This window comes from Larimichthys crocea, chromosome III (genome assembly GCF_000972845.2).
Source record: "Larimichthys crocea isolate SSNF chromosome III, L_crocea_2.0, whole genome shotgun sequence".
NCBI classification, from domain to species: Eukaryota; Metazoa; Chordata; class Actinopteri; family Sciaenidae; genus Larimichthys; species Larimichthys crocea.
The window spans coordinates 12,195,667-12,219,168 of record NC_040013.1 but is presented as its reverse complement, the minus strand read 5'-3'; the positions used below and the strand labels follow the sequence as shown (position 1 = coordinate 12,219,168).

At 41.2% G+C, this 23,502-nt stretch overlaps 2 protein-coding genes across 7 annotated transcripts in view; both read right to left on the bottom strand.

Moving 5' to 3' along the window:
- Positions 1–5,315: 5,315 nt before the first annotated feature.
- On the bottom strand, positions 5,316–8,023 carry ly6pge (lymphocyte antigen 6 family member pge). The gene is made up of 3 exons (XM_010730217.3): positions 7,948–8,023; positions 6,154–6,270; positions 5,316–5,568 (listed from the first exon to the last, which is right to left on the bottom strand). The coding sequence occupies exons 1-3, from the start codon at positions 8,006–8,008 to the stop codon at positions 5,378–5,380; spliced, it is 369 nt and encodes a 122-aa protein (XP_010728519.1). The 5' UTR covers positions 8,009–8,023; the 3' UTR covers positions 5,316–5,377.
- Positions 8,024–9,306: 1,283 nt separating this feature from the next.
- Positions 9,307–23,502, bottom strand: part of tacc2 (transforming, acidic coiled-coil containing protein 2) — a 49,362-nt gene continuing 35,166 nt past the window's right edge. For 5 of the 6 annotated variants that reach the window (XM_019266260.2, XM_027276814.1, XM_027276809.1 and 2 more), the window contains 18 exons: positions 23,268–23,374; positions 21,241–22,654; positions 21,000–21,035; positions 19,581–19,638; positions 19,277–19,490; positions 18,801–18,850; positions 18,537–18,646; positions 18,124–18,277; positions 17,561–17,707; positions 17,098–17,190; positions 13,686–13,823; positions 13,526–13,602; positions 12,469–12,512; positions 11,862–11,870; positions 10,963–11,123; positions 10,743–10,849; positions 10,365–10,485; positions 9,307–10,264 (listed from right to left, as the gene is read on the bottom strand). In XM_019266260.2, coding sequence (XP_019121805.2) covers positions 10,199–10,264; positions 10,365–10,485; positions 10,743–10,849; positions 10,963–11,123; positions 11,862–11,870; positions 12,469–12,512; positions 13,526–13,602; positions 13,686–13,823; positions 17,098–17,190; positions 17,561–17,707; positions 18,124–18,277; positions 18,537–18,646; positions 18,801–18,850; positions 19,277–19,490; positions 19,581–19,638; positions 21,000–21,035; positions 21,241–22,654; positions 23,268–23,374 — 3,106 coding nt within the window. In that variant the 3' untranslated portion in view covers positions 9,307–10,198. The remainder of the gene's footprint in view (positions 10,265–10,364; positions 10,486–10,742; positions 10,850–10,962; positions 11,124–11,861; positions 11,871–12,468; positions 12,513–13,525; positions 13,603–13,685; positions 13,824–17,097; positions 17,191–17,560; positions 17,708–18,123; positions 18,278–18,536; positions 18,647–18,800; positions 18,851–19,276; positions 19,491–19,580; positions 19,639–20,999; positions 21,036–21,240; positions 22,655–23,267; positions 23,375–23,502) is intronic. The other variant, XM_019266271.2, reaches the window with a different exon arrangement.

The window sequence follows — 23,502 nt, the reverse complement described above, 5'->3', positions numbered from 1 at the left end:
CCTCACCCCGGGGTGCAGCGGTTACTGATGTGATTTGGTTTTGGCTCCAAGGTCTGCTTTCCTCTGCTCTATTTTGTTATCCTCTTTTCCCTCTATACTCAATCAACACAATCAACCCCACCAGAATAGCCCCTTCCCTTTCAGCAGTTCTCGAAAATATTTGTTGACCCGCTGTGTGTTTTTTGTTCATGTTTGTTCATGAAGATTTGTTAGGCTTATGTTATCCATTTTTCCCACAAAAACCAAAGAGCCCATGCATATGGCTCCAGATCTTGCTCCTGTAAAACATATAGAATTAGCAGAAGTGTGGTAATTCTACAAAAAAGCTCATCACGGGAGCTCTCTCTCTATATAATCCTGCTGCTTTGTTTATCCTGTGGGGGATAACAAAAATAGACAGCCTTTACCACACAGCTATAGCTGAAACACAAATGGTGCGAACACTGTCTTCTCAAGAGAAGAAACTAGGGAGGAGGTGAAAACTGCAGAGAACATATGGTGGAGAAGCTAGATGCTGTATATTGGCTCAAAGCATGTTTACTTGGAATTTATCCACTAATGAACAGCTATGACATCTGAAATATGTTGTTTATGTGGAAAATTGCTCATGAAATCTGTTTGCGGAACAGTGTTCTTTGTGCCACTGATTTGCTTTCAATTAAAAGTATTGAAAGGCCAAATAATTATCATGTACAATCTGAGCACTATGTTAGACATATAAAAGTCAATGCTGCAACTTGTGAATTGAGCTAATTACTGCAGGAACTTAAAGCAAACACAGAGAAACTGTTTCACTGATAGAAATTCTTGTAGTTATTGTAGTAAATTTAATTAAATAGAACGGCTTAATTTTCTTTCATCTCGAGCACATCATTTCCATGCTAATCACTTTGTTTTAAATTCCTTGAAAATGTTTAGAATGAATATTATAAACATGCTGTACACTTGGAGTCTATGCAGTGTGTTTCCTTTCAGCTTCAGGCTCTCTGTGGGCTCATTGCTGCCCTCAAGCCAGGGACCTGCCTCACAGAAGGTGGGCCATTTAGTCACATTTCAAAGTAGCTCAGGCAGGGGAACACATTCATTACACATAATTCTTCTTCTCCTCTTTCCCCATTGGCCCCTCTTCAGTCCTCCCCCATTCTCCCCCTCTCTGTATCTCTCCTCTTCCCTGTTTCAAAGACCAAAAGCCCTCATGGTCCTCCGTCCGGGGTCCGGAGGTAGATCACTTTAATTCTGCTTCACAGATCTTTTTCAAAAAGACCCAAAACCCGAAGACCTCAGAACCAGTGACCGTTGGGTGAACCTGGATGGACCAGCCAGGACCTGGGCGCTTGTAAACACAGCCAACATCTCACACGCTCCCATTCCCCCCAGGCTCTTATATTCCCTCCCCACAATAGTACAAGCATTTGATGTTGAGCAGCGTGTGTTCTTTTACCTCAAACATGTTTGTTTGTTTTTGCAACCATGGTCACCATGTACATTCTAGTCTGTGATATTGACTGTCGCTTGGCTGAGAGCAGCTGATCGATGATTTGATGGAAGATTGCCACTGTGGACACACAACTCATTAAGTTAGTTTTTCTCAGTTGGTTATTTTGAGGGACTGCATCCAAGACTGTCTGACCCGTCCTGTGACAACTGGAAGCTGCTCTTTCTCCAGGGGGGGACTGTCCTAGATGAACAGGTTTGCTTATGTGGGCCGGACCTGGATTCCACTGATGGTTCACAAGTTCATTTTCTCATTTGGGAGGAGTCTCCAAACAGAACCATCTGCCTGATATCCCCATCCCAATTTACACATGATTTGAGCACAAGAAAGAAAAAAAAAAAGATCATTACTGAAAAACACAATTCTAGTATTGACCAGTCTAATCAGTCCTGCTGCAGCTGCTGTAAGTACAAACAGGTTATACAATCAATACTCCGGGCAAATAAATATTAGAAATTACGCAACCAAGGCTTTAATAGACAATCTAACAGTAAAAAGATGAATGCAGGACTGTGACAACAGGTGAGTTTCTCAGGAAGACGTCAATCTTTGTCTGCCAAATCAAAACACACTCGATTGATAATCCTCTCTGATAACATCAAAACACATAACAACACACACACACACACACACACACACACAAAATAATCACGGATATGTCACTGTGCAGGACTTTCAGTGACATTCACAAGGCGTGAAACCTGTCTGGTTTACTTTAGAAACGACTGTAGACACAAGTTTTCTGCAGCCTTGTTGCTTTCCGCACATTCTCTCTTAAAGGGCAGCCAGCTCATCCCTTTGATGACTGACGGTGGGATTTGCAATGATAACGTCTTGAGGTGCCAGAGGATTGGGATTAAACATACTTCAATTTAAACAGCAAAGTTACCATGGCGATGACCTTCAGTTTTTAGCTCAGATAGCATACACTTGGGGAATACTGGTGACTGGTGTTGTTGTCCAGAGACGCTCCAATTCAGCAGGGGCTTTGGCCATGATTGCACTTTTAAATCCTTCATCAAATTATGAACTCTGTCCTAGGATGATGTCTATTGGTGAAAAGAGCAAGTGACATTTCACACAACAGCCGTGTGAAGGGGAAATTGCACAGTGCACAAATAGTCCCACTTGGCTTTCCATACTTAAGTGAATCATGATCGTAACTGTGTTGAACAGTCTGAATTGAACTTAAGTTTATGCAAGCTTTCCCCCTCCCACCCCAATTAAGGTGAAAGAAGTCTTTCAAATAAAACTGATGAGGGCTGACTTGGGGTCGCTCTCTTGGCTGTCTGTGGACGTGAGCACCCAAAACAGACTCTGGTTGAACAGGCCTTGAGACTCACGGTTTGGGGTCAGTGTCTGTCCCCCTCCAGGGCAGTACGTTCACACTCTCACACCTGCCTGTCAAAGGAGAGAGCAGCAAGACATCCGCAGAGCGGCACAGAAAGAGAGTCACTCAAAGCAAGGGAGAGAGTTTTCACATTTTTAAATAAAGTACAATCCCCAGCAGACAGCAATAAAACAGAACAATTATTATCACTATTGACTCAAGCCAATCTCAGCAGCACCCTTGAGGCGTGGTTGGTCAATATGAATTGCAACAGTCTTGTAGATTTGACTTCATCCGGTGAAGTCAAAAGTGTGGCTAGACTGCCTCACAGTGGAGGCGGGGACAACTACAAGAGCAGACATGCTGGGAAATAGATGCTGCTGTAGGTGTTCATTCTCACACATAAATGCATAGGGAGTGTTGTGCATTGTTATACATCATCTCAGATTGCACTCATAATTATAAAACCATGTTTAGTTACATTCATAGTCTCATATTTATTTTTATTACACTGGCAGTTTATGTATATTTATACCCTGTTCACCAATGTGTCAAACTAAGCTGTTCTGTAAGCAGTAAATGACATCAGTCCAACAGATGTCCGTATTATATCTTCTCTGGATGTGATCATAATATGCTAACATCCTTCAACCTCAGAGCAGCTGTTGTACCCCCAGCTGTAATATTTGCAAATATTGTGATAGTGTCAAGAGTCTGCATATAAACACGTTGGTTCAAACATTGACTTTGTTTTACATAAAACATCTAATTTGTATTTAATTTTAGTACTTCGGCTCAAAAATGTTAACATTTTCCTGATCTCATCTATTTAATGTATTTTTGGCTCTATGGTATTAGAAATGATATGTCTTCTATGATACTGTACCTCATATTCTTTGGACAGAACATACATACACTCAAGATTTCCAGTTGCTCGCTTTACTTATTGGTTTGTCACGTTCATACTGTGAATATGCATGCATGAAGTATGCAATCAATTCATTTCAAGAACTGATTCTGCCAATGAGGTTAAGTAAATCCAATTTTCCTTGTTGGGCATGCTACTGTAATATGTTTACAACGATAATGATAACATCCTGATGTTTAGAAAGTATGATATTGATTTTCTCATGGAGTTTAACATGTTAGCACGACTAAAGTAAATGTTGACCTGGTGATGCTACTTGCTGAAAAGCTGAAAAAAAGATGAATTGTATTCATCCATTGACCCATCCAGTAGTTGTAGAGATATTTCAGAATAGACCAGAGTGGTCGACCGACCAACCATTAAAATCACCATCCCCAGAACTATGCTGACAAGAACCACGGTGACCTCACATCATTCTGTAGAAATAATTACATACATACAGAGGCAGTAACAAAAAAAGACTTATTTATTAACTTCTGTTTATACTAGATTATGAATGACAACATGTTTCTTATACACCCAGAATTAGCTTTTATATTCAGTTTTAGTATTTCCTCACAGTATGGGCATCCATATTCATGGGTTTCATTAGATTAAATTACATTTAAATTTTATTTTATTTTCATACATAATAAGAAATGTAGATAGAATAAGTCAAATAATAATTGAATTATAGGACTTACCAGCTGGACATTATACATTTTGTTTTATATATATATACAGTATATACAGTAGCCTCTACTTATAGGCCATCCTCCAGTGATGTGCGCTTACACTCTGCTTATAAGCACAACAATTGTTTAAGTGACTTCAAACGCAGTGGATTAACCTCAGTGGGTGTAGAAGGCTTATGTGGATTTACTGTGTTTGAGAAGCGTTTTCTCACCGCCTCCCAAAATATCTTGCACAGTTCAGATGTGTGATTGACAGGTAGGAAGCTAATGATGTAACAACACACCAGCTGATTGAACTTCTAATGCCATATTAAGCCACAGGAACATATGCTGCAACACAAGCTATGCTGAAATACTCGGAGCGTTGGTAAAAAAAGATAAATTAAAGATAAATGCAGTAAGGTGAATAGGTTTCATGTAGTTTCACAGATTGTGTGCTGCGAGATGAAACACATGAACCCACTTCCCTTAGGATCATCTAGTTATTAGCTTAATAAAATCCATTGAAAGCCAAATCTACTTGAGTACTGCTTAATGTCTTCAAGTCAACATGCTGCATATAATCCACGCAGTCATACCTAGGATTCCAATCTCTTTTATGTATAGTAACTCCCTTATGTCAAGACTTCTGTTCAGATAAACAAGGTAAATCAAAGCAGAGGGGAATGGTAGTAAGTAGGACAGCATGCATCAGAGGTATCTGCTGTCATAGCTCCTCAATTCATCCTCTGCACTCCAACATAAGAAAAAGTATATTTTTATGACATATCACTTATTCATCTGTTTGCATATTTTGTTTTGTGAGTAGCATAAAAGGACTTCAGCTAGAAAGTAAACAAGCCTTGTACCTCTTATGTAGTGCTAAATTAGGCATTGTTATTTGGCATTTTTGAAGTAAATGAGAAAAATAATAGTTGGCGTGTGTGCTGCAGATGACATGAACAGTATGTCTACTTAAAGAAACACCAGAACAGAGGCAGAAACAGCAGCAGATAGTTGAGTCCTGGCAGGCGGGAGGTGAAGTTCGTCACATTGCAGTCATTACTGTAGCAGCAATGAACTTTGACACCTGGTGCTCTGTAGCCTTGGCTGTTGGCTTGACTACAGAACGACTTGTAGGAGCATGACTTCATCACCCCACCTGACAAAAAGACACAGATAAAAGTTAGTTACACTGGTTTCGCAGCTGTCTTACAAAGATAACCTTCTAGTTCTAATAATAAAACTGCCCTGGCTGACAGATTAGGTCAGGTTATAAAGCTTTCCTCTTCAAACTTAATTGTGATTTTTGTCACTTTGTCTGTGGGCGTCCACTCCAGTACACACTATGTGTGTGATCGAGAAAACTGGTGCACCAACAGTGTGTAATTTACAGACAGGACGATGGCCTCTGCTGTTGCCCCACTTTTTGATAATTAATAAGATATATATTAGTCAAGTGAGTTAACTTCATCTCATGAAGAGGTATTGTTTCAGTAACACAGGAACCCAGAAACACATGGTGTCCTCATTAAGGATATTGATCGAGCCGGACTAGCAAAGCTCTTCATTTCCTTAAAAGCCTCAGACCCCATGCTGACTGATATGTGTCTCCAGACAGCAACCTGTCCTCCGTTAAAACACACACACACACACAGATACAAACACAGTTTTATGTATCTGTAGACAAAGGGTAGAAACATAGCTAGTAAGAGAAAGGTTACTACACTGTGACTGTTGGACTCACTGTCATGGCCCAACACCACAGCACAGGCATCAGAATAGCTGGGACAAGATTTGGAGCCTTGCCGGTTGCAGTCGTCATTATTAGAGCCCATACAGGTATAACACTTCAGAGCCTCACCTGGAGGAAACAGAAAACAAACACAGAATAATAATGCATAATATAATCAAATATCAGGAATATGTGAATAACTTAATTTTGAAACTATATAATTACAATTTAAGAAACTGTGCTCCTACAGTCAGTTGACATAGCATAGCAGGGAAATATTACAAACCAGACTAAGCTACTGAAGCACATTTAAGGGAAAATACTTTTTTAAATGCAGCCCTGTGTTATTTTAAGACTGACCTGATGTTTTTGTTTTTGATCAGTTGATGGGAGTGCTTTATGATGCTAATGCAGGATTTTCCACCAAATATCTCAGCCCTGTGTCACATGTAATGACTTCTTTCAAAGCAGTTAAATGCTGATAATGTTGCTGCTTTGTAAAAACTCATATTTAGACATTGGTCCAAGCAATTTTTAAGACAGCCAGCTGACACACAGACATCGTGACACACTGTCTTGTTAAGATCAAGCTGTGTATACAACAGTCTCAACTCTGGATATTTTTTTATCCTTTAGCAACACAGGATCTATGTGTTTGATGAGTATCTGGGTGACAGTGAGCATAAAGTCAAGAGAGAACAGTAATTACTAACTATCTTTATGCAAATCATCCCAACATCAAGCAAAGAATTGTACAGGTACTACCTTATTTTCAGGTAAAGCTTCAGATCCCTACTTCACTACACAAAATACTCAAATGTCTCTCCAGAGGAAAGAGTGGTTATTTGAGAACTAGCTGACCTTTGAAATATCACTTTAACGCTTCCTTTTGAAAAAACCTTCATCCGTCTACTAAATTCTGGAATGGCCCTTCAGAAACAGCCTTCAGTGCTGCTTTCTAAAAGGATCAAACAGGGCTAGACTTATAGGCTTCAAACAGCCTTTGTAGCAGCACATCTCTTGTCTAGGCATTCAGCATAACCTCATTCTACCCCATACTTGTCTTTCATCATTCAGTTGTGCTGGCTGGCAGACAGAGAGGTTGCTCAGAGACATAAAGTAGTAAAGATCAGCGAGGTGAAATGTTCTAATCAACAAATTACTAGACATTTAACTGAAAAAAGCAGAACTTAAACAGCAAACCACGATTGCTTAGATGATGAATTTGATTTCCCTCTTTTGCTTTGCTTCTTGTGTACCCCTCTGTATGCTGACATGACATGGTAAATGCCCCCTGCACAGCCGCTCTACACACATGCTATTAGTCTTAGCCTCCAGGCTTATTAAGAGATTATCTGCTGAGATGGCACACTAGTTAACAGAGGAGGTTGACAGACTGAACAGAGGCAAAACTCGTGAGAATTACAGGAGATATGACGAGCAATTAGCAAGCTTGACGTAAATTAAAGTGTCACTAAGGTCTCATTATAAAATAGTTGTATTAGAGCTAGAAAACATGTAGAGCGTTTTCTGAAAAATAAAGATAATGTAGACTTGTTGTGTCCAACATTTCCTGTTCTGAAAGCTATTTTGGGCAGTTATACACTGTACAGTTTCCAGCCTCTCAGGAAATACAGACAAACATCTATTCTTAGAAAAGAGAGAAGAGTACCTCGAGGGAGACACCAACCAAATCCAAATGACAGGTAAACAGAAGGTAGAGCACATCTCTAAAGGCAGGAGGGGTGAAGGATGAAGGTGGGGATAAGAAAAGGAAGGTTATTAAAATAAAAACCTAGTTCTTACTGTTGGTTGGTAGCAGAATTAGAGATAGCAGGAGCAGAGGACAGTACTGGAGAGCTCTCATGGTGCTGGTCGTCCTCAGCCGTCCTGATCACACAATGAAAAGCAGGTTGTTTGCTCCTAAAGCCCCCTGAGCTTAATCTGAGCAATCAGATGAGCTAATATCCGCCTCCTGCAAGGGCCCACAGCTCAGTGTTGAGTGTCAATAGATGCTTTTTTCAGTTTGGGAGACACCAGGAGACCAGAGCAGTAGATTCATTCTGCACCTTTAACCTCAGGGGCTTTTATGTTCTAGCCACATTTATCCCGAGTCTGAAACTTCCCTATTTCACCTGGTCCAGTCCTTAGATCACCCTGCTGTACCAGGACTGATCACTACAGGCATATATGACAGTTAAAGTTATCCAGTTACAAAACCAATCAATTCTACATTACCGTTTCATGAATTGTAGCAAATCATTTCAGGTTTGCTGTCATCTGCCTCAGTGACATTGCTTTTGTAAATATGTTACACTAGCTGCTGCCAAGAAAAAACTGCTGTGTATGTGAAAAAGTTCATTGAACATTGCAATCATCTAAAGCTTTTGTTCCTAACCTTTTCCTTTCTATCTCATATACTCTCAGAGCCCACTCATCCTGTTCCAAATCTGTTCTTTCAAACTCATTTTAAACAGAATGTTACCAAACACTACCTATTATGTAAAAATTGAGATATTTCTTCTTCTTATTATTATTATTATTATTATTATCATCATCATTATTATATTAACTGTTATCCTGAAATTGTTAATGGAGGGTCGTTCTGGAGGTTTCATACTACCACTTCAAGTGGCAGAAGCTTGATTTTCAACAATCCATTACTTTCAGTGATCTATTTTTAATTAGTTTTCACACACTCAGTCACGCACACTTGATTTGAAGGTATTTCCTGCGCAGTTGGCTGATTATTATTTATTACTGGTTATTGTAGCAAAACAAAATGACAAAGATCAGCCTCACAGCAATTTTTGTTTCTATTTGTGTGTTTATTTTTCTTCTAGGGACAATAATGTCCATAAAAATTCATATTTTCCCAAATTCTTTTTTTTTTCTCGGATAAACATCTTTCCGCATACATCTTGGCAACTGCATAAGTACCCCCTGTGGTACCCCTGCATGGGAATAACTAAAGTAAGAGAAAAACAAAGGTCTTATGCATCTGTGCATCATCATCATAATCATCATAATCACATTTTAACCCTGATTTATGACACTCTTCCACAAATTTTAAACAAAACACAAATGCAGATGATGTGTGGTATCTCACATAGACCTTCTAACTTTCAGTTACGTAAGGAAAGAACCAGAGTGAAACCAGTGTGCTGTATTGCCATCTTTTATTGCACGTTGTAAGCAGATGCTGTACAGTAGCTGTGCAGAGAAGTTATTCCTCAGTGTGACACAACAACCATAGCAGGACTAGGACATATCCATCCAAAATTAAATAACTCCTGGTCACAACTGAATACAGTCACGATTAGTTTGCTTTATATCAAAATAAAATCCAAAAAATAGTCCCACAATTTCATCGAGAAAGCTATGACAAGTATGACAAATATCTACAAGGTTACATGACGGAAGCGGGCTGAGGATGACGGAGTAACTATCAAAAATGCAGATGAGTCTTTTTCATATTTGGAATTTCCTACAGTATATAAAAAACATTAACATTACAAGTTCTTCTTTCTCTCACATGCAGTAAACTATTGTGATAGTTTGTGATCTCATAGTGGTGTATCAACATTTTATGAATTATAATCTAAGTCTCTGTTACTCTTTTTCAAAGTCTATCTTTCTCTTGTATTAAGAGGAGACAACAACAGGAGCGGTTAAACAGTCTTCTCCCTCAGTGGCTGTCATGGCAACATCATTATAGATAATTTAACCCACAAACAATGCTCTCACTTTTCTCATTATCATACACACACTCTCACACACTCAGACACACTCATTAGTGATATGATACATATTCTAAAACGTTAAACCAGACCCCCGATACAGTACGATACACTGACACATCAAAAATGTACAGAGTGATTTAAAGGAAGCCATTCCTGTGGATCCTGTATACACAAAGTCAGTAGGAAATTTAACTCCAAGACCATTTTGGCCATTGATGTCCATCAGTCCCCGGAAGAGAGGTAAATATTACTGATCCGCTTCATTTTCCACCACCGCTCCTCTGTGAGATTTGGCTTGGGTGCGGAGGTGTTCGCTAACTCTTCCCCATCTTGGCGATCAGCTCATCACAGATCTTTGTCAACTCCTCGATCTCTTTGTTCTGTAGAACAATTGTTATATAAATATATATACTTGCTTGCATGGATATTATTTAATGATTTCATATCCAAGGATTTTATTAGTGAGGAATTTTGACTGACTTTTTGCTCCAAAGTGCGCTCCAGGGAGTCCACCTTCATCTGCTCCTTCCTCAGACTGGCCTGGTAGGCAGCCTGCTCCTGCTTGGCCTTGGCTCGCACCTGAGCTATTTCTGAATTAGCCCTGGAAACACACAAGTGATACATTGAGAAACGAGTCACCTCACGACTCCCAAAAGCTTAGAAAGCATAGTAAGTATAACCTCACAAAGCAAAGCCAATACAGGATGGAATAAAAACTATCTATAAAAACAGATAATATATCCAAATTAGCATTGAGGCATTGTGTAGTTAGTGAATTGTTGTGTTTTCCCTTTGGGGAAAATAACACTGTCATGGTGGAATAAACAAGTGATAATGAGAGTGTATATATAGACTCACTTGTCTAGTTTCTCTTCTGCATGAATCTTCAGGGCTTGATAGCGCTGTTCCTCCTTGCGGACCCTGGACAGATACTCCTGAGCGCACTTCTTCAGGACCTCTTCATTCTGAACGGAGTGGAAAATATTAATTAGTTGTCATGAGCTAAATTTGATATGACTTACAAATCCGTTCATGCTGAAAACAGTGATTAGTTGTGAAAAACTTGTTTGTTAGCCACCTTGCGGAAGCCCTCCAGTACATCTTTCATCTTCTCGTAACGCCGGAAGAGGTCGGCCAGAGACTTTTCCACAGAGTTGAGGTCGGACAACGCCTGGTCCTTCTCCATGATAAGCTGCTGGATGGTGTGGTGGGAGAGAGACTTCTCTTTCTGGTCATCCTCTGATAGACACACACACATATACTATAGATTAGATCATGAGTCTATGTACTGAAGAGTCTGGTGCACTGGCCACATATAATGTTTAAATACCTACACCAACACATAGAAACAAACACTTTTGACAATATATCACAATGAATATGTGGGTTAGTATGATTTAATAGCATTTTAGACTACACTACATGAGTATATCTGATAGACCAGTGTAGCATGCAAACAAAAACACTGAACAATGAAGAAATCAAAGAGACCTGTAAACCAGAGACGGAGCCGGCAGCTGGTTTGCTTTGAGTGCTTCTAAATGACAAAGTTCCCACAGTATTTCAGCACCCTCCCAGCTTTCCCTTTCCTTTCCTGTCACACGTTTAGATAAACAACCTTCTTAGCTCACTAAATCAGCATGAATCCCTTTCATAACCATCTACAGCACAAAAGCAAAATGCAGATATGCATATAAATGTTTCTTGTGTGTATGTACTTATGAATCACTTGTATAATGTTGTATTTCACATCAGCAACGGGCAGCTGAATGAAAAATACCAGGAGATTCTGTCTTTTTCACCCATTAAAAACAATATACAGTGTCTCAAACCCACAGGATGAAATGCAACAAAATAGACAAACAAACGTCACTGGATGAGATGAAGGAAGTGAGCACATTGGCTCCCCTCTCTGACGGACGCATGGAGAGATGTGAGCTGAAACTAATATGTGAACGACAATCCCGCGCTACTCACCTGGCATGCCTGTCAGAGTTATCAAACAGTGAGGGGCAAAGATGGGAGCAAAACAGAAAAGAAAGGGACTGTGTTAAGTCAAGCTGGGAGGGCAAGACACGTGAGAGAGCCGAGACAGAAGCAGAGACAGATTGTTCCTTTTTTGTGACAGTGCTTTAATGAGAGTCAGAAATGAAATTAGACAGCAAAATCAAATTTTCAGAAATGTCCAGAGGTGGTGAAGATGAGAGGTGAGAGCAGGAATAATGCAGAGAAGTGAACCTGCGGCAGCATTTAATGAGTCCAGAGAAGCTGGACACGGACGGCTAAAGGTTAGTGCCCCATCGAATGATGTCAGAATTTAGTTCATATCAATTAAACAAGCTAAATTGTGTCGGAAGATCATGATCTGAAATCAGTGAGAATAGAACAGGGCACACAAAGACCTTATATATTATGTTTTGCTCAGTTTGCAAATAAAAGTGCAGAAAAAAGTAGTGGCAGGTTATGGGACAAAATGCTTTAAAATAAAATTCATGTGTGCTGAAAACATAGCGAGTTCTGTAACCTGTTATGAATTCTTGGGTTTGTAAACAACTGAAAACTTTTATTTTAACATTAAACTCACCAATCATCTGTGCAATCGTCTTCTCATACTCAGCAACAATTCTCCTATAAATGAGAAATTATAGATCATTAGCATATGAATTGGGTTATATCAGCACGATAAATAATTTCAGTACACATGAGTACAAAAGAGTACATATATATTATATAGCTGGAACTGGGTGGATATTAATCCGACAGTTGTGGCTCATATGCTGCTGGGAAAATCTCATATTATAAAAACAATGCTGAAATATTGGCTTACTGAGTAATGGCAGAGTTTTAGGTGCCCTAAACTATCCTTCAGTATCCTTTATATGTTTTCATTTATCTGTGCTGTGAATCCACATTCTATCTGAGATTCACTGCACACTTCTAGGAAGTCTTGTTTTAGGAAAAAAAACAGGTTGTCAGAGGTAAGAGGATTGATTAGCCAAGCCTCCCCCTTAGCCTCTTACCCCCTCCTTATCCTAAACCCAATCAGTCAAATGAAGTAAGCTCTGTCTTATCCACACTAACTGAACTATAGCCAGCTGGACGCGCAACCACCACCTGCCTCCAGTCCTGCATATATCTATCTCCTTGAAGCCCAATTAGCAGCCATTCGTCAGACATAGATGGAGCATCTGTAGATGTAAATATTTCATAGTGTAGTTCATCCCACGTTTGACTTGTTGCCAGGCATTTGATAGTGTGTAATCTCAATAACAGCTGCTTAGAGCTCCTAACAAATCCTAACAAATCTCATCTCATATCTCTGTATTTTTTAGGTTTACGTATATCATATCAACTCTGTTTATTCCTCTTTTCTCCACCACTATGACTCACACTGGTAGTAGGACTCAGCTGGACATCTTTAACTGGCTCGCCACCCTACAGTTAACCGTGGCTTTGGTTGACAGTTTAAGTGAGATAAACCGATTGACAGGTTAAATGGTCATAGTGGGGGGAGTCTGAAAACAAGACACTAATTATCGTGACACCTTCCCATTTAACAGAACCACAGAGAGGTGCTTTAGTAGTAGTTGTAGTTTGGATGGGACCTCACTGTGATGTCCAGCCAATGTGTTTCTTCTTACCTCATCTCCACCACTTCCTGTCGGCTGTCTTCATACTTCCTCTGCCACTCCAGCACTTCTTTCTCCTTGGTCACAATCTGAGGAGGGCAACAAAACCATTAAGTGAAATGTGAAGTGACATTAATGGCTTATAGAATAACAAGAAGTTTGTTTGGGGCACCTCCTCTCGTGCAATCCCCAGCGAGTGGTCCAGCTCTCTGGGCAGGTGGGGACTCTCCCCTTCGATGTAGTTGGTGGTCCTGGTGTACAGTGAGTTCTTGGACACGGCACTCTCTATGGGAGAGGACAAGTCTCTGTGCTGCTTCCAGGAATCAACGGAGAAAAGGGAGAGGAAAGGAAACATAACGAGTTAGAAACCTGACGGAACTACTAACGGGACACCCTCACCCTCGGGCCCACGCACACATTCTCAACAGGATCCCTGAACCAAATCGCAAGGCAGCATCAAACTACATCAAAATGTACCGCACAGCAAAATTAATATGTAAATGAGGCAGGCTGATGATGTTCCTGAAGACTTGGTCAGCCGCCACATGATTGGATGAAACAGTCTTCATTGTCACAGTATTAGCCAAGTGGTTTGGCTGATGCTGCCCCCAGCTGAGCGGTCATGATCACCTGCTCATCACAGTAGCTTGAATGTGATTGGGTCCAGGCAAGGCAGAGGGAAAGGAGGGCAGCAACTGATACAGCAAGGACTGCATCATATACAAAGGGGGAAGGAAAGGGTAGCAGACTGGGCAGCATTGGAATTAGGGGTTAGTCTAATGTTAAAGCATATTACAACATTGTAAACTGGTCTTACCTGTTGTGGCTAGAATCAGTAACTTGTTGCAGCGTTTGTCAATTTTTTCAACAATTACAAAGACTATGATGTGTGGTGAACCAGAACATTCACAGGATTTATCATCAGAAAGGGTTTGACTTCAGATATAGTGTTGATGTGTACTGAGGCACTACAAACCAAAGTATTTATGCATGTGTTCATGTGACCATTGCAACCTATGACAATACTTTAGCAATAACAGATCCTCATACAAAATGCAAAAACAATCATCGTTCTTTTATCCAAAACTCTGCTCTGAAGAGGATTTAGTCATCTCTTGAGAGATTACAGTGTGTTGGATTTGATGAGATGGTGGGGCTCACAGGGAACAAGTAGACTGAAATCCACTAATACGTCGAAAAGAGAGTGAAGTGTCTGGTCTGGCTGAAGCAGTAATTCCATTAATCCACTTGAAGTAAAGGCTGGTCAAGTTTAGGTCACCATGGACCTGTTGGACCTAGTTTTTAGTCAGATATTGACTGATTGATTTGCTTTCCTTCCCTCTTCAGTGAGGTTTAAACTGAAACTTTAAGCAACCTAAACCTTTCCTGTGGTGGTATGACTCATAATGACTCTTACTTAAAGCTCTGTCTTAAAGACAATCCCCAAGAAATCCACCTAAAATGTCAGCACAATAAATTTTAATAATTAATATATAAAATTTAAAAATCATAACAGACCTTATCTCGGGACCGCTTTTCACATAGAGCAGGTCTAACCTCACTCTTTGTAATATTATTTACAGACAACAATTCACACCCTGTGCAAGAAACATATGTGTGAGTATAATAAAACAACATGCTATGCTGAATAATAATGCCCTATCCTTACTGTGTGTATGTTGCTGCTGCTGCTTTAGCGGGCTTGGGGCAAAAAGGAGTCCCAGAAGGCAACAATGTTTCTGAAATACTCATTACCATGACCCAGGTTTGCTGTATGTCTGGATCTTTTATGTGTAAATAATATGATGAAACACAAGGCCCCTTTATAAGAAGTGCTTCAAAATTGGTCTTTCTCATGTTGTTTTTAAAATTTATTTTATAATTTTGTATGAATGAAATTACCGCTGAGAAATTGCCACACAAATAGCCTGGGGCATTTGTGGCCACTGAGTCTTGGGCCTTGAGGCAGTTCCCCGCTTTGCCTGGTTGGTAATTCAACCTTGCACAAAAAAAAACACCCTTATCAGATCATCTTCGATCACATGTCAAGTAAACTAAAAATTTTAGCATCGCTCACAAGAATGCTATAGGCAAAAATCACAGTGACAAGGATAAACAACCTAATGAGAACAGAACAAGGTCAAATTGAAGACACGAGTTGGAGCCACAATACAAACACTAAAACACAAGTATAAAACAGTAGTAGATGCATAAAGACGAAAGATACTAGATATAACTGCAGAAAACACAACTCGGACAAAGTCGATCACAGGGACAGCTATGGATGACAGCAAATATACAGACCCTAAACCGACTTGTGGACTTCTGGGTTCTACAGGAGTATACAGTGCAGTCTGTAGGTATTCAGATAATTGGTTTGGCGAGAGGGTAAAGTACTGAATTTCAGCTCTAATTTGAAGGCATTTACATCCAAATTGGGTAAGAGGTGTAGGAGTTATAGCCCTATCATTTGCTGCACTGTGGGAGTGCTATGCATTAAAGAGCTGTGATTCCTACAGTCTTAACCAATGTATATATGAACGCATGCAATAACTTTTAAGGCTCAAAGACTGAACTTTAGCCTCATACTTTCATTTTGCAATGCGCTGGTGCACTGAGCCAAAAAACCCCAATAAAAAGCCTGTTTATGTCCAAATACTTGGACTGCTCTGTAGTTGGATTAAGATCTGGACAGATCACAGGGGGTATAATGTTACTCTTACTTTTAGTAAGGGTGAACCGTTGATATTCCACCGCCGAGTGCTTGGTTTCTTGAGTTGAGACTGTAAAGTGTGTTGGACAACAGCATGAGGACCGGGAAGAGCCTGCCCTACTCCAACTCTTATGAAAAGTTGTACCACTGACCATTCAAATGCAGATTAACCTCTGATCTTCGAAATCAGCACCAGCCCTCCAACCAGCAAACTACTAAAACCTACCTAAAAATCAAAACCAAACTGAACACTGACACCTACCTGATGTATCTGTTTGTTAGTGCTGTTAGTCTGGGAAAAGGACCAAATCACAAAACAAGAATGTGACTGGGACTTTGGGTGATGATAGCAAAGCCTCAACATCATCTTGGAGAGTTATATTCTTATAACTCTTCAGATATTAAGTCTAGTGTGGGATATTCCCAGTCACATTCATGCTCATGTAAGCCTCTCGTGAACAGGCAACATGCATGTTGCCCAACATGCACAATAAAGGCAGGGGACTAAAAAGGCACAACACTCCTTCACTTCCTGAGAAGTCAACCTGGAAGAGCTTGCTGCTAGTTGGGACAGGAGCTGGTCGCATTAAGCCATGTTAGAGATTTCAAATGTGGGGACTGAAGAGGTGGTGGGACTGCGGATGTAGTGGTGCAGCCACCATGTTGATAAGGCCATGAGTTCACAGTCACACTCAGAATGGTGTGTTTAGGGGGAGGGATAGGCAGGCTGAGACACACTCATGCACGCGCACGTGCATTTCACACACACCTGCTTTTCCGCAATCACTCATTTAAGCATCTCTCCTCTTTTAGACACACACACACAACCACACACTCTTGCGTACAGCAGGTGCAGGACTCAACGCAGTACCTGGGGAGTTACAGTAGAGAAGGAGGGACACTGAGAGATGTTTTTGGCTACCTGCAGAGCCTCTATCCTCAGGGCAGCAAGCACCAGCTCCTCCTGGGCCGCACACATGGTGGGTAGGGAGAGGGTTGGGGATTGATGGATTTTGGGCGGAAGGGAGGGGGGGTTGCGGCCCAAGGATGAGAGAGCAAAGGGAAAAAAACTTGAGTTGAGCACACACACTTGGTGCTGTCTATATTTCACACTCCATCAATCTATTTCACACAACAAGCTAAAAAAACTGCAACTTAGACATGAGGAGGAAAAGAAGGTGAAAATGAAAAGGCAGGGTGTGGTAAGGTGACACAATGGAAATAACGTTTAGACAAACACACACACAATCACATATCAGGGACACAATTGGGCCACCAGAGGCAAGGCCTATAAGGGTTATCAAGAGGGGTCAATGTGTGGTCTGTCAACACACCTGTAGTTTTTGGGCGAATGCAGTGGGGTTGGTCTCAGCCAGGTCAGGCTCCAGGTACTGCAGGGGGTCCTCGCACTCAGACAGCCTGTCTAACAGGGGCATGGCCAGGGCTGGAGCAGGGGCCTCCACAGGGCCCTGGCTAGGGGGCTACAGGGGCACCGGGAGGAGTAGGCAGAGGGCAGGGAGGGGGGCAGGGATCAGCATGGCAAAGCAAGCGCTGAGTGTTTGAGTGGTAGCATTGGGAGCTGAGTCACTGAGTTCAAGCTTGGAACCTAATGTGGCAAACTGGCTATGTGTTATCAGTGACAAGGATTTAATGAGAATCAGTATGACTGATGGTGGTCATGTTGGAGGGCCAAATCATGGCCTACAATAAAGCATGTATGTAAGTGTGGCAACCTTGCGACTAAACAATGACATAATGTGAATGTGACAACATAAAAACTGACAAATTCTCCCTACATGATGGTGACAAGACACAAAGATGGCAGTGATATTTTTCCCCCACAACATAACATATGTGATAAATGCTCACTGAATCTTTACAAAGGCATTCGGCTCACCTGCTCATCCCTCTCTGAGCTCTGTGTTCGGCTGAGTGCCTCGCTTTCTCTCTTTCTGCCCTTGTCCCCAGCAGAGCCCTCGGGACCAGGCCGGGAGCTCAACACCGGTGTCTTCATACCCGCTGTTATCTGGGCCTCCATCTCCTCAAAGCTCCTACACAGAGTGAGAGAGGGCAGAAGAGAGAGAGAGGGGCATGGCATGTAATGTATTGTAAATGATGAATGAGACTGTTAATGAAAAACATTGCTGGAGCAGCTGCTCTTCATGCCGTTTGCACTCCAACTCATTAGTGTTTACATTTAGCATTTAGCAAACTATCTAGACTTCCAGACAATGTATGAAATTCATAATATAAGTAATTTCACTCTATATAACATTAAAAATAGTGCAGTAAATTAGAAGAGGAGTGTACCCTGTACAGGGGGAGCTGGGCTCAGATCCATGTGCATGTGTATTCTTGGTTAAGTTGTCAGATACAGAGTCCAGCTTCAGGTACAAAGATGGCTTCTTCACAGACAGAGGCTACAAGACACACAAGAGAAAAATAAAGAATCTAAATCTAATCTAATTTTACTTTTTAGTGGCTAATATAACATATCACATGTAAAACATATCAATATAAAGAAAGAAAGCAGCAAACATTTGACCAGTTCTTTGAATAACACAAACTACTCACAGGCGAAGAGGAGCCAATCTTCTCCATGTACTCAATCTCATAGTCTTGTGCTGAAACAGAAAGCCAAAACAAAGTTTTAGATGCAGAAGAAAAAATGGAGAGACATTTCAGCCAGTGTTGAACTCTGTACTGGTCAGAAGCAGAGGCAGGGCTGTCTGTTGGTTATTTCATGTTTGACCCAGATGAGTTGAGCCACACAGCCTCTGGGAAGAGGTGGCCCTTCTGGAGGTCACAGGGCAGTAGAGAACTGGGCCAACAGGCTTATTTCACAACCACATCATCAATAACGTTGTTGGATGAATGAAGAGTAAAATGGCTGATTTTTATACATGATGGTTTATCCAAACACAAGCTTTGAATTTCCTTTGGGCACTGCCTGTCTGTGGTATGCTTTGATCTCTGTTCGCTTTTATTTGGACACAGGTGGCTGGAGGTACAAAGAATGACCCAAGAGAGCCATAAAAGCTAAGCCTCACCTGGAGCCTGATGAGGAAGACTGTTCTCATTAACAAAGGATGTAAGGTCGCATGGCTGGGGAAAGTCTTGTTGGTCTGAGTTCAAATCTGCATCCATGTCATGCAGAGCTGCCTGCCAAGACTTATGACTGGTGGAGGAAGCCAGCTTCTCCTCATCTGTGGCGTGGTCATCCTGTGGGTGGAGGGAGGAAGGTTCATCTGTGGGCGTAGGATCCTGCAACACAAAAGAGGTGGTGGTCAGAGGGATAAATACAGGCAGACAAAATTGAGAAGGATGTACAGATATAAAGAATTAGGTACACACCTGGGATGTGTCAGACAACGGGGATTTCTTTGGCGACCTCTTCACTCTGAAAGTATTACTGAGAAAAAGAAAAACAGTAGATCATAAACATCCAGAGTCACTTAGCTTCTTCAGTACACAACTCATCTTTAGATCCAACATTAACTGTCGGTATTTGCTTTATAACACAAACGTGTAGAGTCCCAAATGCAAAAATGTAAAACTGGTTTGGCACATCCGCTTTTGAATAAAATGACAACATACTTTGCATAGAGCAACATTACCATACGTGTAACAGAACCACTGTACTTACTGTAGCCTACATGTGTGTAGCTGACATAAAACAGTGAAATGTTTGTGGCGAGGGTTGAATCTATGGTTAGTAACTGCACAGTGACGAGTAGTGGTAAATGAATGTTATGTTATGAATAGTTTACTTTTCACACATATAGACAAATAACACATAACCTAGACATGAATTTATTTGGCAATGTAGTTGGTTAGTTAGGACTGTATATTTACTGTTAGTGGAAGGGTTTTACTTTTGTTACTCAGTTTTTAATTTATGGATGGAAAAAAATCCTTGCATGGCAATTTACGTCAGTTTTCTAGATGCATTATCCTATTTTATCCTCTAATCTCAAAGATATATCTGATAGCGCTGAGCTGATTCTCACTTTAATCTGTACAATTTCTGTACTTTGTCATTAACAAACATTTTTAGATGCCTGACAGGACACAAATGAGACAATGCCCTTGCAAAATAAAAACAAAAAAAACCCTATATGTATGTACATAAATATATCATTATTTACCTTTTCCACAACAGCCAAAAATGACCACAAGAGGGCACAAAAGCACCTCATTTATTACACACTTGCAGGAGACAGTGTGTCTAATATGTAAACACACTGTGCTGATGAAAAGCTAGTAGAATCTGGTGAAAATGTTTTAAAGAGCGGCTGCTTAAGGCAGCAACACAACAACATCAAAAGCACAATGCCATGTGTTCATTTTGTCTATTGAAGGGTACCTCACTGAACAGTGTAGCACTGACATCTATTGGTAGAGGGTATCAAGCCCACCATGAGTTAATGCTGCACCTTTGTACACGGTGCTGTATTGCACTTGATGTTTCAACAAGTACAGAACAGTATGTTTAAACACTCTTTGTAAATTTTAAACCTATTTCAGCATCATAAGTATACCATGAAAATGTAGCACTTTCACCGACAGGATTGTAGATGTAAAATAAAACTGAAAACGTGCTTTCCAGTTAAAATGGGCAGAATTAAACATGTTTAAATGAATAGTTTGATAGTGGGTATAAGGGATTGTGATGTTTCTGTTAATAGGAAGAGGGACAACAGGGCAACGTGCTGCTTTAAAAGGAGCCACGTGGGTTTTAAAGGTCGAAATGGGTGTTGTCCCTGTACTTACAACAGACAACATAGAGAAGACACACCCCTGGACTTCCTGTGACATACGGGAATACACAGACACAGGTGACAGAGAGACAGACAGAGGACACTGGCATAATAAACAAGAGGACCACGAACAAACATAGACTACCCTATAAAACCTCACCAACAAATACCAACAGAGACACAGACATTCCTACACATGAATAAGTGACTCTCCCTTGAATGTATGGTCCTGTGGTAATAGACTGTGAACTTACGATTTGATAGGAGTTTTCTTCTTCTTCGTAGGTTTGTTCTGGTTTTGGTCCTCCAGTTCCCCAATGTTATCATTGTCATTCTCATTGTCATAGTCATTGGATGACAGTTCAAAGGAGGCAGAGGCCTTAGGAGGTGAGTTGGCCATCTTATTGGAGGATTTGAAAGGGTCTATGGAGTCATCTAAGTTACTGGGGTCAAAGGTATAAGATGGCCTGGGAAGTTTGGGTGAGTTGGAGATCGCTTTTTTAGAAGTAAATGGATTGAAGTTCGGATCATCCCACTTGTCAGGTTCAAAGTTGTAAGATGCTTTATGAACAGGGATTTCCTCTGCATTGCCATTTTGGGTTGATGGAGGATCATTGTCCAGCTGCTCCGTCTGTGCTGGAGGGGCCTTCTTGATACCCAGCTTTGGTTTCCTGAGAGGCATCTTGCCACCGGGCTTCTTGCCCACTTTCTTGGGTGGGGGAGAGGCCTGGTGTGATGCCTCACTGCTCTCCTCAGAGTAGTCAAACTCCAGCCTTACTGACTGACGTTTGGGTATAATGGGTTGCTCTTCCGGGTTGGTTATTTCCTCTACAAGAGGAGCTGGAGGACACGGCTCCACAGCAGAGAGACAGGCACTCTCTGGAGGAGTGGCAATTGGAGCACACACAGGACCTTTACGATCCAGAACAGGGGAATTGGCAATTTTACTACCTCCAGTGTTGAAAGGGTCTATGTTCTCAAAGTTATCCGGATCCCATTTGTAGGAGGAACTAGGGGGGATGGGCGATTCGTCTTTGCCTGTTGGACTACCACAAACAGGGGTCTCCTCGTGGCACAAGGGTAGGGCTGGGATGGCAACACTCTCCTCTGGGCTGGTATGATTGGTCTCCTCTAGCAGAGGAGGAGGAGTCTCCACGCGGCTCTTCCTGGTCCTTCGGAGGGTTCCTCCAGGACTCGGGGTTGTAGATCCTCCCTCTGCTTCCTCCTGAGCCTGGAGTGGATTAGCAGTACGTGGCTTTGCCCTTTTCTTGATCTCTGGAGTGCTGCTAGATGAGGCTGGCCTTGCACTCTCTGGGTTGGAGTTTTGTCTAAGAAGAGGCTTCTTCTTCACAGACCCAGGACGGACTTTCTTCGGCCTGTGGAGTGTCCCTGGTGCACTCTCAGTGCCCACACTGAAGGATTCAGAATGTGGACGGAAACCTCCGGCTGCTGAACCGTCTGACAGGCCAGTAGTGTCTAATTCTCCTCCCTGGAGGCTGAGTGAACGGGTCAGAGTATGACTTGTTGAATCTGTAGCCAAAATCTCAATATTGTAGGTGCCACTGGCTGCAATGGGCTTGTCCTCATCAAAAACAATAGACGGGGAGCGGCGTGGTGCATCAGCTGAAGTCAAGTCAGGGATGGAATCACTGACTGAGGGATCTGTTACTGCAAAACATGGAAAGACAGGTTTAATTCAGCCGCTAAAAGGCACAATCAAAGTGAAATGAAATTTGGATTATTATGTATTTTAGCTGCTGTGGGGTGAGATGCTGGTGCAATCAAGGAAGCCTGCATGGAGATAAAAGCTGCAGCTGTTTTCTGACACATCCAATTACAGAGATGAATGTGCTATAAATAATTCAAGAAGAACCTCTCGGTTGGACAGAAAGCCATACAAAAAATAACCACACCAGAGAGAATGAACTGATTGGTCAGCCTTTCCTAGATATCCTAAAAGGTTCAGTTTTATGCAGTGGAGATGCTTGTCTCAGCAAACAGCAACGAAGTTAGATGGGAAATATGGCTTTCTTCCACTAGATGGTGCAACAAGACTTTCTTTCACCTGCTTCTTTATGATGTAACAGAGGGTCCTCACTGTGTAAGAGCTAAGCACACATCATGGAATAATCCCTTTAAAAATATTAATTTTTTTGTTAATTAGGAATGATAGTATTAGTATTAGTATTAATTATTATTATAAGGAGAAGGAGAAGAAGAAGGAGAAGAAGAAGGAGAAGAAGAAGAAGAAGAAGAAGAAGAAGAAGAAGAAGAAGAATACCTTTGTTATCGGACAGTAGTTGCTGAGTTTGGGGTTCTGTAGGAGAAACGGCTTTCACTGGAGTTGTGGATTCAGGGGTTTCAAATGCTCCATCAGAATCTGAGCTCCTACAACAAAAGATAAAAACACATTAAGTCAACACTGCTGTTCATCAGACTGTTTACTTTAACTGTAATGACTGTAGTGACCGTATCAGGATAACTGACATTGACATCATGTGAGGGTGAGTTAAACC